The sequence below is a fragment of the Pocillopora damicornis genome, chromosome 2, assembly GCF_964200805.1.
Source record: "Pocillopora damicornis chromosome 2, jaPocDami1.2, whole genome shotgun sequence".
Classification (NCBI taxonomy): domain Eukaryota; kingdom Metazoa; phylum Cnidaria; class Anthozoa; order Scleractinia; family Pocilloporidae; genus Pocillopora; species Pocillopora damicornis.
The window spans coordinates 25,697,473-25,711,203 of NC_142671.1; the positions used below are offsets into that span (position 1 = coordinate 25,697,473).

General features: G+C 38.7%; 2 protein-coding genes across 6 annotated transcripts; both read right to left on the reverse strand.

Moving 5' to 3' along the window:
- Positions 1-149: 149 nt before the first annotated feature.
- LOC113680092 (uncharacterized) lies at positions 150-5,771 on the reverse strand. Of its 4 annotated transcripts, XM_027197090.2 has the most exons (8): positions 5,669-5,771; positions 5,474-5,571; positions 4,694-4,758; positions 4,538-4,594; positions 3,713-3,811; positions 1,458-3,494; positions 1,025-1,174; positions 150-926 (listed from the first exon to the last, which is right to left on the reverse strand). In XM_027197090.2, the coding sequence occupies exons 3-8, from the start codon at positions 4,755-4,757 to the stop codon at positions 457-459; spliced, it is 2,877 nt and encodes a 958-aa protein (XP_027052891.2). In that variant the 5' UTR covers position 4,758; positions 5,474-5,571; positions 5,669-5,771; the 3' UTR covers positions 150-456. The 4 variants fall into 4 exon arrangements, with proteins under 4 accessions (XP_027052891.2, XP_089053544.1, XP_089053546.1 ...); XM_089197418.1 differs by lacking the exon at positions 4,538-4,594; XM_089197420.1 differs by lacking the exon at positions 3,713-3,811.
- A 709-nt stretch (positions 5,772-6,480) lies between these two features.
- On the reverse strand, positions 6,481-13,548 carry LOC113680097 (uncharacterized). Of its 2 annotated transcripts, XM_027197093.2 has the most exons (10): positions 13,455-13,548; positions 12,670-12,780; positions 12,469-12,594; positions 12,327-12,392; positions 11,961-12,047; positions 11,078-11,173; positions 10,742-10,813; positions 8,879-10,408; positions 8,278-8,412; positions 6,481-7,950 (listed from the first exon to the last, which is right to left on the reverse strand). In XM_027197093.2, the coding sequence occupies exons 2-10, from the start codon at positions 12,728-12,730 to the stop codon at positions 7,502-7,504; spliced, it is 2,622 nt and encodes an 873-aa protein (XP_027052894.2). In that variant the 5' UTR covers positions 12,731-12,780; positions 13,455-13,548; the 3' UTR covers positions 6,481-7,501. The 2 variants fall into 2 exon arrangements, with proteins under 2 accessions (XP_027052894.2, XP_089051381.1); XM_089195255.1 differs by lacking the exon at positions 10,742-10,813.
- Between the last annotated feature and the right edge of the window lie 183 nt (positions 13,549-13,731).

Genomic DNA, 13,731 nt, shown 5'->3' on the forward strand with positions numbered 1-13,731 from the left:
CTATGCGCCTTATATTCATTTTGAAACTATATATTCATTTGACTTGAAGGCATTTCAAGAAATTCTTGCCTTCTCCAAATATTTGAATTCAGCGTTTTGAAAGTTCGACAGTCCACAAAGATTAAGCAAGGTATGCAGTCAAACGTATGTTTAAAATGCATGAACTTCTTTATTTTCAAAGCACGTCAGTCACTTCTAACAGAATCTATGTAACAACGACATCAAAGACATCTCACAAGGGTTTAAGAGTGTGGATAAATCATTAACGAATCCTATTGATTCTTCACACGCAAAATAATCTCAAGGTTTCTGAAAACAGGGAGCTTGCAGCGCAATCTAGTCGAGTTGGCAACATTTTCCTATTCTATATTCAACCAACCAACCCAGGTCGAAAGTGGGAGCGTTCCACACGGCATATCTGAATAACCCAAACATAATTATAGCTGAACTTTAACTTCATCGAAACGTTGAGTACAAATCGTGCCTGAGACCAGGAGGAAGAATATTTTGCTGTAAGTGTCTCTCACTGGAAACAGGTGGATTATAAAGAGCAACTACAAAAGCGTATTCTCCACTGCCGCTTCTAGTAATAGCGAGTCCCATCTTCTTCGTTCCTTTCCATGTTATTTGCGCAAAATGTCGTGTTTTGCTATTTATCTTTGGATACGAAAAACTGTACGACCCTATTTCCTTGTACCATTTATCTATCGCCTTTGCTATTGTACTTTCCCCGGTGTAGACTATTTGAGCAATACTCTCCCCTTGTCGCTCCTGAAGATCATCCAGAGTAAGGAAATCCTTGCCTGCGAGAGACTGAGCAATTTTTCGAGCCTTCCTTGCCAGGGAAGCTGACCAGGATAATGGAGGAGAGAAATGTTTGGCTCTGAGTCTATTGTGTTCCTTCAAGGCTTCCTTTTCCACCTCATCTAGGAATCATAAGATTAATGATAATAAAATTATTAATGACAATTATGATGCTAAATTCACTAGAAGTAGCCGTACAGTAATTGTTATCACCACGTACCTGCACAGATATCCTCATGACAACTTTTCGATTGAAACAAATCTTTTTGAGGACATGCATTCACGAGGCACACTCGGGCTCTAACGGTTACTCCTTTACCACAAGTTACTGAACACGAGGACCAGTCATTCCATTCACCGAACGTCGCATCTAAAGAAAACGAATATTCATTGATTGCCCACTGCACTCCTTAATAAAATGTATAGACGCTGGGAAAGAGGGTTGCTGTAGTGGAATCACAATTCAAACATGTACGTATTATTCAGTAATACTGCTAAACACCCCATTTCACAGAATTTTGGGTTAAAAAATGCAGTTTCACTACATTTTTTGTTTTAGAATTTTGAGTTTCAAAAGAAGCAGTTTCACCTCATTACTTGTTACCTACACGATCTGTATTTCAGTTTATTTGATGTTAACTTTTGGAACTTACCTTTGGTATCAGCAGAGGTTCCATCATTCTGATCTTGAGGCGTTGGATGAAGTGGATAATAGTAAAGACTTTTCAGTGAAACATCAGATGGCCTTGAGGATCTTGTAGGAAGCGATAAAGAGGATGTTGTTCCCCGCAAAAAGGAGATTACTTGTTCCATTTTTTTTAGGTCTGGTGTTGAGTAGCCCCTAGGCGGCGATGGACGATAATTTTCCCAGTTTCTTCGGAATCCAGTTGACGTTGGCTTGTTACTTTTTCTTTGGGATCGCGTTCGGCTGTTATGATGCGGAAATTCTTTTCTATGGTCAAGTTTTGGTTTCGTCAGAGCAGCACTGATTTGTGCGTGAGGACTTTCCTCTGCTTCTCTTAAGAGATCGTTCACTTTTTGAAGGATTAGCCATTGTTCATCACTTTGTTTTGATTTAAGTTTTTTTGTTTGGCTCTGAGATTCTTCATGAGACTGCTCAGTTTTTGAACCTTTTTTAATTTCACCGATGACTTCAGGGTCTGAAAGTGACACCACTTGCTCACTTGAATTTGAATGTTGAAAACCTTTGATTTCACTTTTGGCAGGTATCCAAAGACTCTTAGCAGTGGTGCCAATTTTATCTTCTTCAGGATTCACGGTTTTCGAATGGTGATCTTTGCCGCTGCTGGAATTAGTTGTTGTTTGGTGTAAAAATTTGTTGTTGGCAGGCATTTCGTTTTCTTTATAATTAACAGCTTGTGTGTGTTGGCCTTTGTTTATAATCTTCACATCTTTACTTCTGCCCAAATGATTGTCCTCTCCATCACCTATACTCTGAGTTGTTTGTATCACAGTATTATTGCTACGGTTATTTGTCACTTCTCCCTCTGCTTCTTGTACTTTACTATCGCCATTTACGTTGTGACTGTTTCTATTTTTAACTTGTTGATTATTGTTTGTAGCTTTAGCGTTTTCCCCACTTTCATCCTCCATTTTACCATGTAGGCTATCGTCTGTATCGCCAGATAAAATGCCACTAGCGTCAGAGTTCTCCCCATTATCTGTGTCCTCTAGCTTTTCGGTGTCAGTTTTATCACCTACATGTGGGCTTTCCTCACTGTTCCATGCATACTTGTTTTCAAGAGCATCATCGTCCTGGTAACGATCAGAGTTTCCGTCGTTTGCCCGGGCAGTATCTTCCTCATCGTCAGACTTATCATCTGCCATGTCTTTGTTTTCAGGGTCAATAGTATTTTTTAATTCATCGCCATAGTTATCAAAATTATCCATATAATCAGAAGTTTCATAGTTATCTCCTTTATTATAGTTGTCTATTTCTTGGAATAGTTTTGCGTCTTGGTTTTTTATTCGTTCTTGGAGACTCTTCCTGGAAGATGCGTCTTTATCGCTGTCGTATTCGTCAAACCATCTATTAGTGGTACCGTCATTCACATCGTTATTGTTACCATTCCAAGTTTTGTAACTGTGATCCAAGTTATCATTTTCAGAATATTCGGAATTTTGGAAGTTTTTGTCACTATCTGTCGATTTTGTTAACTTAGCACGATGTATGCCAGTTTCAGCGTCCATTTCACTCGATAAAAAGTCTGTATCATCTCCAATTTGGTCACTATCCTGAAGTAACTGCGGGTTACCAGGAAGCTTAATTGTACCCTTCCCAGACATGTCATTGTGTCTTTCTTTCCCCTTTTTTCTTTGACGAAAATTTGTCCGATGTTGATCTTCCATATTGGGAAAGTCCATATCTAAACCGAAATTGTTTGTGTCTTCTAACGCATCGCTATCTTCAAAAGATTTTGCGTTGTACTCGTTAGGATCTTTCATTAGCCAATCAATTGCTTCTTGGTTCTCTTCGAAGTCTGCTTTGGTTTCCATCTTATATTCGGGCATATCTTGTAAGTTGTATCCTTCATCGTTATCTCCAGTATGGGAAACTAACATCTGGTCCTTCTCTTTGTGGTGCTTTTTTTCTTTGTGTGGCCCTTCATCTGTTTCAATAGTAACGTCTAACGGACGGAAGTCTTCAATTCCGTTTTCCTGAAGCATCACTAACGAAGAGGACAGAGATCAGAGGAGATCTTTGGTATGGGCATACTACTGGAAAAAGGACTAAGTGCTCACAGTTTAACTTGATCTCATTTACATGAGCACCAGTGAACAGGGTTTTGCTTTACTGTACTTGATTTCTCTCTGTGTGTAATGTGCCCCACATGTTCGTCCACTCTAACATACTTGTAGGTCTAAGCCTATGATAACCCTTACTTACTTCCCTCATCTTTACTGTCCTCAAGCAGTTTTGGTCGCACAAATGCGTGTAAGTTGTCAAGGTCATGCGGAGCTACGCGACTGTCGAGCATCACCAGATCTACATGCAACATACACAAGATTTATAACCGCTTAAAAGTAAATGGCGTTAGAAATATTTTTATCTTTTCAAAATGCCACGTTAAAATCAAATGTAACAAGATAATTTTGCATTATCAACTAAGTTGATAGCGTAAATTGGCCACCGTAAAGAGTTTGAAATCTGACGTTTTGAACTTTAGCCCTTCGTCAAACCGACTCAGCACCACAGTTTCTTTAGATAGATAGATAGATAGATAGATAGATAGATGGTGCCAATTTCCTCCCTTGCAGCCAAGGGCTGAATTGCGGAGGAACCAGAGAGGTGAGATCGGACGTCAGCATATTAAAGGCGCCTCTGGCAGCCGCTTCAGTCCATTGTGATCACACCTCACCCACCCAGACCTACGACGGCACAAATCGAGATAGACCACAACACCGGGCACTACGTGCCCTACTCTTTGCGAACAGTGCGTGCGTTCTTTTACGTCCCACAATTTATTTGTAACATAGAACGGTTGTGAGACGGGACCTCCGGCTTTACGTCTTATCCGAGAGACGAAGCAAAGTGGGTAAAGCATCTTGCTTAAGGATACAGCGACATGCCCCTGGTAGGACTTGAACCCGGGCCCTTCGACCCAGAGTCCAGCGCACTAACCACTGGACCACTGACGCCCCACAATATATAGAAACTTTCCCCCTTCATTCACTTGAAATCAAATGTGTTTGATTGGTGGTTTGTCCCTACCTTGTGATTGTTTTCCCCTGTGAATTACTTCCACCTTGTTTCTACCGAATTTTATACCTGCCGAGGTAATTTTGTCGTGTGAAAGGAACAGTAGTTGATGTTTCCAATTTTCGTCATAAAGGTATATCAAAAAGGCGACTTCGAAATGTTACTTACCCAGTATGTAGTCCTGCCCGATAGCAGCAAATACTAAAATCATTAACATTGATTTGTAAGCCATGCTGTTGAGAGAATTTAACATGCATCATGAAACTGGGAACTGAGAGTTATGGAGGTCTCACAAATAAATTGTGTTTACGATTGCACTGCAAACTAGACCCTTTAACCGCTAGAAGTGGCAGGCATCTATAATCAAACATTAAGGTCATGAGCATGAAAGAAATAATCGCTTACGAAAGCAGCTCTTGAGTGTTAAACAAATTCACCTTGAGTCATGAAGTCGTGAAATCGTGAGACAAACGAACATAGTTCATGTCCTAAATTTTTCTTGTTAGGAACATTGAAAAACTATAGAAAACAGTCTGGAAAATATGCATACTGATGGAGGACTTTTAGGGTAATACAGAGGAACTGCAACTTGTGCACTTATTTCAATAATTTTTCTTGTCGATTTACAGCTAGTTAAAATGAAGGTTGATATGAACGATAACCAAAAAAGTAGGGAATTAGGCGACATAAAGGTCTCTCTGTTCAGTTGCTTCATGTAAAACATTTCGCACAGTGAACACGGTTTAACAGTACAGTTAAATAACGCTTTTAAGTGTACACCCTTCAGTTAAATATCGACGGCTTCAAGGTTTGAGACCCCTCGAACTTAAAATTAAACTAAACACGTAAACAAACCTTAATACCAAATCTAATATGACATAAAAACAAATACAGCTGCCCATCATGAACACATAAAATTAATACTTCCCAAATTATTTACATCCTTACCTTTGTCAGTCTTGCAATTAATTCTCTAACCCATTTTCAAGTGTTGAGGCGTTTCGATATTAACGACGTTTAAATCGCAGATGATAGAGTTTGAATACCTGAAAGTGTTCCAGTGATGAATAGTTGATGGAATTTGTGGAAAAGGGAGATTTGTAATTACACTTTAATTTTATGAGGATGTGTATTTGAACTTACACTGTATGGTATGTATATATATTTTACCGATTCGTGGGAACCTCATCCTGACGAATTTCATCTAAATTTGCTTAATCACCTGACGGTGGCAATTCCTTTACGGGTTTCCAATTGATTCACTTTAACGCATGGTTTCCTTTAAAAGATGTGAATAGCTGAAATGAAGGATGCCTCATGGGATTTTCGCCCTTATAACAGAAAAGTAGGTCAAGCACACATGATTCGGGTATATTATTCCATGAACGCCTCCTTTTCAGCTTGCATGCAGATTTCAGTATGAAAGCTTATTTTAGTTTTTCGCAGAGACATCATCGCATTGCATTACATTTTTGTGGCCAATTATATGACTACGATGGATATGGCTGTCACACTGCTAGAAGTCCCACGGATCTCTGGGATCTTTTGTAGGTTACGATGAACTGCTTAAATTTTGCAAAATATAACGGTAACTTCCTTAACCACATGTTAAAGCTTGAAAATGATTTTTAAAGAGGTGAGGACTGCTTATGATGGAATTGCAATGACATGAGCACTTAATTACATTGGCTGTTGTTAACATTCCTGTAGGATATGAGTAAATCAAGAGAGTTTTGATGCAGCCATTTCAGACGTGCGGCGATTTCAAATCCCGTGTTTGGTTGATGTGAAATAATAATTCTAAGGTGATTTCGCACGCCTAATACCTGAAAAAAATTAGGTAGGTAAGAGTATTGTAAAAGTGTCGATACCTGAAAAGGCCGGTAGGATACTGGAGATGTTACTCGCCCGGACTGATATGTCTAGACTTGCAAGGGTATGACCATAGACGTCAATCTTTCAGCAAGTAACATTTTATTTTCAAATGGTTGATTAAAGTTAATTATTACTTGATTTCTTCAAGATACTTAATTTTCCTTATTCTTGCCAACCAATGTATCCTAGACACTTTTTTTTCTTATGTTTCGAGATACTGTTCAGCGAGCCTTGAGCTGTGTAGCAGACGTTAAATTAAACGGACAAGAAAGTGAAGAAATAAAATCCCACTCCACTAACTTCCTCTTCATCGCATCACTTCTCGACTCGTCTTCTTTTCCTGTTTCACGTCTGCTAGTCACTGAGGCGTGTAAGTGGGGTCAGAGATAGGCTTCGTCTTCTTGAAAAGGGGCAACGCTAATATTTTTTAAGATGTGACTGACAAGTAGAGTCAGCGCAAGGCCGCTTGGCTTTGATGCTTATAAAATGCAATAGTGATAACATTTGGGACCAATTAAAACAACCCTCCCGATTTGACGAAATCGAGAAATTCGACGACCACCCAAAAGAAAAATACTTTGACTAATGGTTTGCCTTTGACGACGGTTTTATATAGTACCTGGTAAACTGCGAGGAGAACAACTTTAAGAGAACGAACAATCTTGTGTTCTTGTCGCAAGTTTCTTCTTAAACAGAGTTTAAAGAAAACTTGGACGAGCACGTGGCCATAAAAGCGCTTAAAAGATTTTTCGCTGATATTTTGTAAGGTTTGAGGTATTCAGACACTGGTTTTGTGTTGTAGACATAAGGAAACAATTTTTTTGCGACGGATCTTCAACTTTCAATTCAACTGTCAGTTCCAAGTGGTATGTAAAAAGTAACACACGCGCTTCAATCAAACTGAATATGATCTCGTTTTCAGTTCCTTTATGGAAACTGTGGTATATTTCCTCTTATAAAGAGCCTTTAGGGTCCATGTAAAAGGCATTTTCAATGTGCAGCACCTAATCCAAACGTGTAAGCTGCAAAAAGCCACTGGCGGATATCTATTTAAATATGACTAGCTCAGACAAATATGATTAGCAGCGCTTCCCTGCTTTCCTAACTCTGTGATTCAGGTATATGGATGTTGCTTTTCTCCTTATGTCTTAAGTTTCCAGGTGGATCATAAAGTGCAACCACAACAGTGTGCTTTCCATCCAAGCTTTTTGCTTCCCCAATTCCGAGCCACTTCGAATCTCTCCATATAAGTTGAGTAAAGTGCCTGGTAGACTTGTCGATCATTGGATCGTCGAAGTTGTAGCTCTTGACTTCGCTATACCAGTCAGCGGTAGCTTTCTCGGCAGCGATGTCGTAACTGTGCCACAGGCGGGCCACGTTAATACCGATATGCTCCTTTTTCAAGTCCGTTAAATGGATTGAATTATCTGCTAAATGTTTAGCGATTTCCTGAGCCTTTGAGGCCAAACGCTTGGACCACTTCAGAGGAGGACTTCCGTGCCATGTTCTAAACTTGTTATGTAAACGAAGACCAGCTCTCCCTAGTTGCTCTGACAAAATTCAAGAAATGGCATTTAAGATTAAATATCACTCATGCAGCATCTTTCTTCCGAAATGGCGTAATATCATTCTAAATCGACCGAGGAAAATAAAGCCTAAGATTGACAGCAAAAAAGTGAGAGATAAATTACGGTGTTTTTTCAGAGATGAAAAATGAATCAGTTTTAAATTTATCCGGTCTTATTTTGTATACCTCATTATCATTATAATCTAATTTATATGTATAATTATGTTAGCAAAGGATGTATAATCCAAATGCTTATGAGCAGTTTGACATTACCGGTTTCCTGCTCTTTTTCCCTGGAAGTGAGTCTTACCGGGACATGGGTGCATGAAACAGGCCCTGCTTTCTGTTCTGTATCCCTTACACTGTCTTCCCTGGCAGAACTGAGCTCTAGCTTGAATACCTTGACCACAGGTCACTGAACATGGCGACCAAGAATCCTTCACACCTGTGCAGAAAGTATAGAATTAAGCATCCTTCGATTGAAAACAGCCTATCTATCGTGGCCTGTGACCAAAACCTGTACTAGTTAAAGTATTTCAATATGGTTCAAAAGTTTGACCATATCAGTTTTCTATGGCTACGTTCCTGGACTTAAATAAAAGTAAAGGAATTTTTTCCGTGTAATTTAAACCAAAAGCAATCTTCACCTTTTCCATTAAGTTGTCAAAGACGCCTTGTATATTTTTTTAGGTTTGATTGACCTTTTAATTTTGCTTTGGCAGAAATTACAGAAGTAGCCCCCGATGAAGTAGTAATTTTCCAAACATGCTGATTGATTAAAAAAATTTCCGATTACCGGCATAGTTGGAAGCTTAAGTCGTTTCAAAACCTTACAACTTTCTGATGAAAATAGCTTGGATATTTTTTGCCGGCACATTTACATGATGGTAGTTAATATTTTTGATTCTAACCATTTTCCAACTTCCTATTGGTGGATGATCTCGTTAAGTCGTGGTCCGGTCTAAAGCTGAGTCTTGCCCTGTTTTCAGGATGGTCCTCGAAAAACCTAGATGGCTTCAAAAAGCTTTTCAAGGACAAAAACTTGTGCTTTTCTTCTCCTTCCCGCAGTCTTGAGCTTAGAGGAAATATATCTGGTGGGGGAGATTGTCCTACCCCGGCAAATGATATTCTGTCTAGTTCATTGTATTTGGTTGGAGATATTTGTTTAAAACCGTGCACTGCAGTCGGACTTCTTTGATTCTCGCCAACGTTGCGACCTCTGGTTGGGCTCACAGAGGGTAGATCTGCCTCGTGAAAAAGACCCTCATTATGTTCCCAATCATTGCCGTTATTTAATTTGGAATTCGTTTTCCCCAGAATCTGCCAGCTAAGCATATTTGTTGTCAAATCGTCATCAAAACCTTTAATCATATTTCCTTTCTTAGAGAATTCTCTTCCTGGATCTGTTTGGCTTTCCCAGAGATAACGGTTCATTTCGTCAGCATCTGTTGCTATTTGTGGCTTATAGTTGTTATATTCTTTCATTTTGGGGAACGTTCCACTTTTAATAGTTTTTTTTGGATCCGATTCCGTTAATGTGACATTGCCAGGTATTTTAAGAACTAGCGATCCGTCATTACTAGTTCCAGCTTTAAAACTAACAGGTTTTCCAGCACCAGATATTTTAAGTGTCACATAACTATCATTTGGTGAGTCTGTTTCTTTAGATTGCAAAGCGTTTCTAAATAGCGTTTTGCTATTTGGGATATCTGCGGACTGATCTTTCATCATTCGAGATGGCGTAGGAGGACCACCTCGAGAAACTTGTCCTTGAATATGCAGGTTGTCTTCATTTGTCGTGCTTGGTGGTTGTTGCTCATTGATCATTATACTTTTCGAAGATATCTTCCCTGACGTTAAAACGTTTCCTTGCGATGGTAATGTAGGCAAATGATAACTGATCACGTTAGGGTTAGCCGTCATTAGTGTTTTCACTTGACTGCGAAAAGGTGACAGAGTTGTTGCTTGTTTAGTTGCAAGCAAAGAGCCAATTGCCGCATCATTTTGTTCAATTTTTTCTCCTATCACTTTCTTGAGAAAGTCTTGCTTAAGATGGTCTTCGCTCTGGTGATCTGAGTCGTTTCGATGGTTCAGCAAGTCAAGAATGACCTTTTTACCAATCGCAGAAAAAAGATCCGAGTTATCAGATGGGGAGTTTTGGTGGTGTTCTTGATTTGTATTAACGCCCTCAAAGAGTTCTTTATCTTGGGTATCAAGTTCTTGATAATAATTCTTTGGCATTTCAAACGGATTGTTTCCAAACTTAGAATTGTAATCAGGCATTTTGTCGAATTCTGACTCCTTGTAGCTGTACTCAGGTAAAGGGTTATCTTTGTACATGTCACTGACTTTACCAGCATCAGAAGCTTGTGGCTGATCGTTGTCTATCTGGCTTATTTGGCGATAGAAATCATTATCCAGCCCTCCATTACGAACAGTACCTGCAAACGAGAGTACGAATTATGCAAGGCCTCCAGACAGTTCAGTTTCGTTCCTGTCGGCTTGAAAACTTCTTACCCAATTTGACGCCTTATCCACTTACAAATGTTGCAACAAAGAGGGAAAAGAGGCTGGATACAATTCAACCTATTTCTTAAAACTTCTCAAACAGAAACTGCAGCTGTAAGAGGAAAGAAGGAAACCATTGCTTTTGTCGCAAAGTCAGATACCATTTTAGACCCCAGAACAGGTGGTCAACAGACCTGAACCTTATACATGAAACGTGCATTTTTTCGGTCGTCGCATGCACGTGCAGAAGTGAAGTGGGTGCTTACTCATATCTTCAGTTCTCCCCATTTCATCTCTTGTTACCTTCTCAACGAAGTTCCTACTACTCTTACTAAAATCTGAAGAAGAAGAAATTAGCGTTACCCAAATGGTTTTTAATATTTTGAATAGGCTCTTTAAGCACATGCACTGGAAAAAAGAAATCATTTCTTTCTAACAATATTTGGAAGTCAATGGTGAACACCAAGAGTTTAATCTTTGCTCTATAGCTTTGTCATAAGCGGGGCAATTGTACTCTCTTAGTTTTCCTACACTTCTTTCCGAATTCCTTGGACCTCAAAAGTCTAAAAATTACACACCACTCTAAATTTCTAATAAGTTACCGTTTGGTGACTTGTTATGAGAAGGATCCATCACATAACCGTCTTCAGTCTTTGACATTGTGCCATGCAAATAATCTTCATGATTTCCTGTAAGTTCTTTTGAGAGGGAAAACTATTTTGTCAAAAAAATACTAGATATCCAATACAGAAATAGAGAAAGAAAAAAACAAGGTTAATTTGATGGGTAACCCTTCCTGAATATTTAAAAGTGTAACCTTATTAGTGTTAAAATGAACAAAAGAAACTTCGGATTAATATACTACCAGATCCCTTGTCATTATTTACACCAAATTAACCAACTACAGTTGAACGTTAGGCGGCATTGTATTAAGCGGTGACAAAGTCCCGAATTTATCTCAATAATCATCGTGGTTTACACCTCTAATAAGCGGTCACCTCTATGAAGCGGTCGTGGACACCGTTTACTGTGTCCTAACGGCCTGTTTGTATTTACTTTTACTTGCATTTTCGGTCACATAAAGTAGAATCACTCAAATAAAACTGAGAATGATTTTCTTTGTAAAGTTGAATTCATTTTTATCGCCCGAAATCAATGTAAAAATTATTTTTAAGGGAGCTTTTGTGCATTAAGTGGTAAATTATAGCATAAAATGACTTGTTTTGTGTTTTTTTTATTGTATGCACGATCTGTGGAACCTTTAAAATGCGGTTGACCTGATTAAGCGGTCACGGCTTTCCCCGTAGCATCGTTGAGAGCTCACACTACGCAGAGTTAAAGCTAACGTAAGGAAGTATAACCTGGATAATTTTATATGTCCTAGGAAAAGTTTTAGTTGTTTTATTTCAAAATAATAGCTGAGTGATGTTATAATCTTGATTATTCTATTATATTAAATTACATTGAATACTAATGAAACATTACCTTTGTCAAATTGGTTCACCAATCGTTGGTCAAGTGATGACAGCTGTCCAGAATACAATAGGGCACTGTTTGTCAAACTTTGTTCCTCTGAGTCCAAGGAAAAAGGGAAAGATGAAAGGTCAAAATAGGGACAGGTATGACCCTACTACTGGTGGGTAGGTATGATATTAAATACTCATATCACCCCAGAGTTAAACAGACAATTATCTTCTTATCCCAGCAAATGGGTTTTATGATAAAGTAAATTGCTTAGTCACTGTTGGGAGACAAAGTATATTCGCTTTAATGTGCACTTGGTTCAATGTGATCTGAAGGAACGCTGTTATGAAACTTAATTTATAACAAAACGTATAAATAAACAATTACCTTTAATCGCTGGAAGTTGTTGTAGAGAATTTACATAATTTTTTCTTGTGCCCTCGGTATCTGACCCTAGCACATAACAAAATACCGTTATAAAGGTCTATGACGATGATTTTATTATACAACAGAGAAACTTCTTGCCAACCTGCATTAGTCACTTTAAAAACATCCTCTGGTTTTAATCCGATAAGAGCTGATCGTGCAATTTTCTCGAATGGCAGCGCAGGTATTTTTCTTTCATGCTTTTTCCGGGTTATCTTCTCCCGAGAACCTGAGGAAAGAAGTTTGCAAACAGTCCTTGAGTTGGATTTGAAAAGAAGACAGGAAAATATGCATCAAAACATACCTTTTACTATAAGTAACAGGAACGCTAGTATTAACAGCGTGGGAATGGAAGCCTTGGTCATCTTCTCAGCTGTTAAACAATTCTGCCCACCAAGAGCATGGCTGTAATTTCCTTTTAAAACCATATAAAATGCCGTTAACAAACAAATAAATCAGCGAGATTAAATACCTTATAGAAATGTGAAAATGATTGAACTAGGTAAGTATGATTCCAGAATAAAAGAGTGAAACGAATTATAGAAATGGACTTGGTCAAACGCGCGTGTTACGACATTCATCTGAGTTGGCAACTTAGTTTACCGGGGACATGAATGGGAAACTTTTCGGGCCCTTTTGAGTAATAAAAGATCTCGATTTTGGCTCCCTCCAACTGAATATAGAATCATCGGTATTTGGGTCCAGATATGACACGCTCTGGTAATTTCTTCCTAGTCGAGAAGTCGCATAAATGTAAATGTCATCCTCTTGTTTAAATGTTTGATTCAGAGGTCCCTATCTTCCGTGATTCTTGGTAAATGAAAATAAGATATCATATGTCGATCTCTGTGTCTGATAGACATGTATAGACATGGCTGAAATGCTTTCTTGATCCATTAGTCGTTTGGTAGTAAACACTAAAATATTTCTCGCATCTCGACTTGGACGAGCGAGGATTGTCAATTTTCCTTCTTCCGGTTCATATATGCTCGGCTGTAAAGCTTTTGGAAATTCAGTGAGATTCATATCTTACACCGGAGCACACAACCTAATAATAAAATAATGAAAATGGCATAATAACTCACTTACCAGTTACATACCAGGTTTGTTTTAAGCGGCAGATACATTATTTTTGGCCATTGCAAAAGATCTGATTTTCACCGAGAAAACAGGTTAAATTAGTAATAGAGATAGTCTTTTGGGCAGGTGCTCTATTCATTACATAACTACGTGTCAAAAAAATTTACGGTCCGAGGAGTAACATTCGGTCTTACGGTTTTTTTAAGGCTCGTAAAATATCTTCGTCAAACCCTCGATTCCTCGACAAGTGTAGAACCGGAGCTATAACAAATAATCGGTGCTGAGG

What these genes read in the sequence shown, in the direction of transcription:
- LOC113680092 (XM_027197090.2), bottom strand. Translation starts at nt 4,757, where the DNA reads ATGGCTTACAAATCAATGTTAATGATTTTAGTATTTGCTGCTATCGGG. An exon ending in CAGGGGAAAACAATCACAAG is followed by an intron (nt 3,812 to 4,537) that starts GTAGGGACAAAC and finishes TGTTGCATGTAG; the next exon opens with ATCTGGTGATGCTCGACAGT. An exon ending in AACCTCTGCTGATACCAAAG is followed by an intron (nt 1,175 to 1,457) that starts GTAAGTTCCAAA and finishes CGTTTTCTTTAG; the next exon opens with ATGCGACGTTCGGTGAATGG.
- LOC113680097 (XM_027197093.2), bottom strand. Translation starts at nt 12,730, where the DNA reads ATGACCAAGGCTTCCATTCCCACGCTGTTAATACTAGCGTTCCTGTTA. An exon ending in GGTGAACCAATTTGACAAAG is followed by an intron (nt 11,174 to 11,960) that starts GTAATGTTTCAT and finishes CCCTCTCAAAAG; the next exon opens with AACTTACAGGAAATCATGAA. An exon ending in GGGGAGAACTGAAGATATGA is followed by an intron (nt 10,409 to 10,741) that starts GTAAGCACCCAC and finishes TCTCGTTTGCAG; the next exon opens with GTACTGTTCGTAATGGAGGG.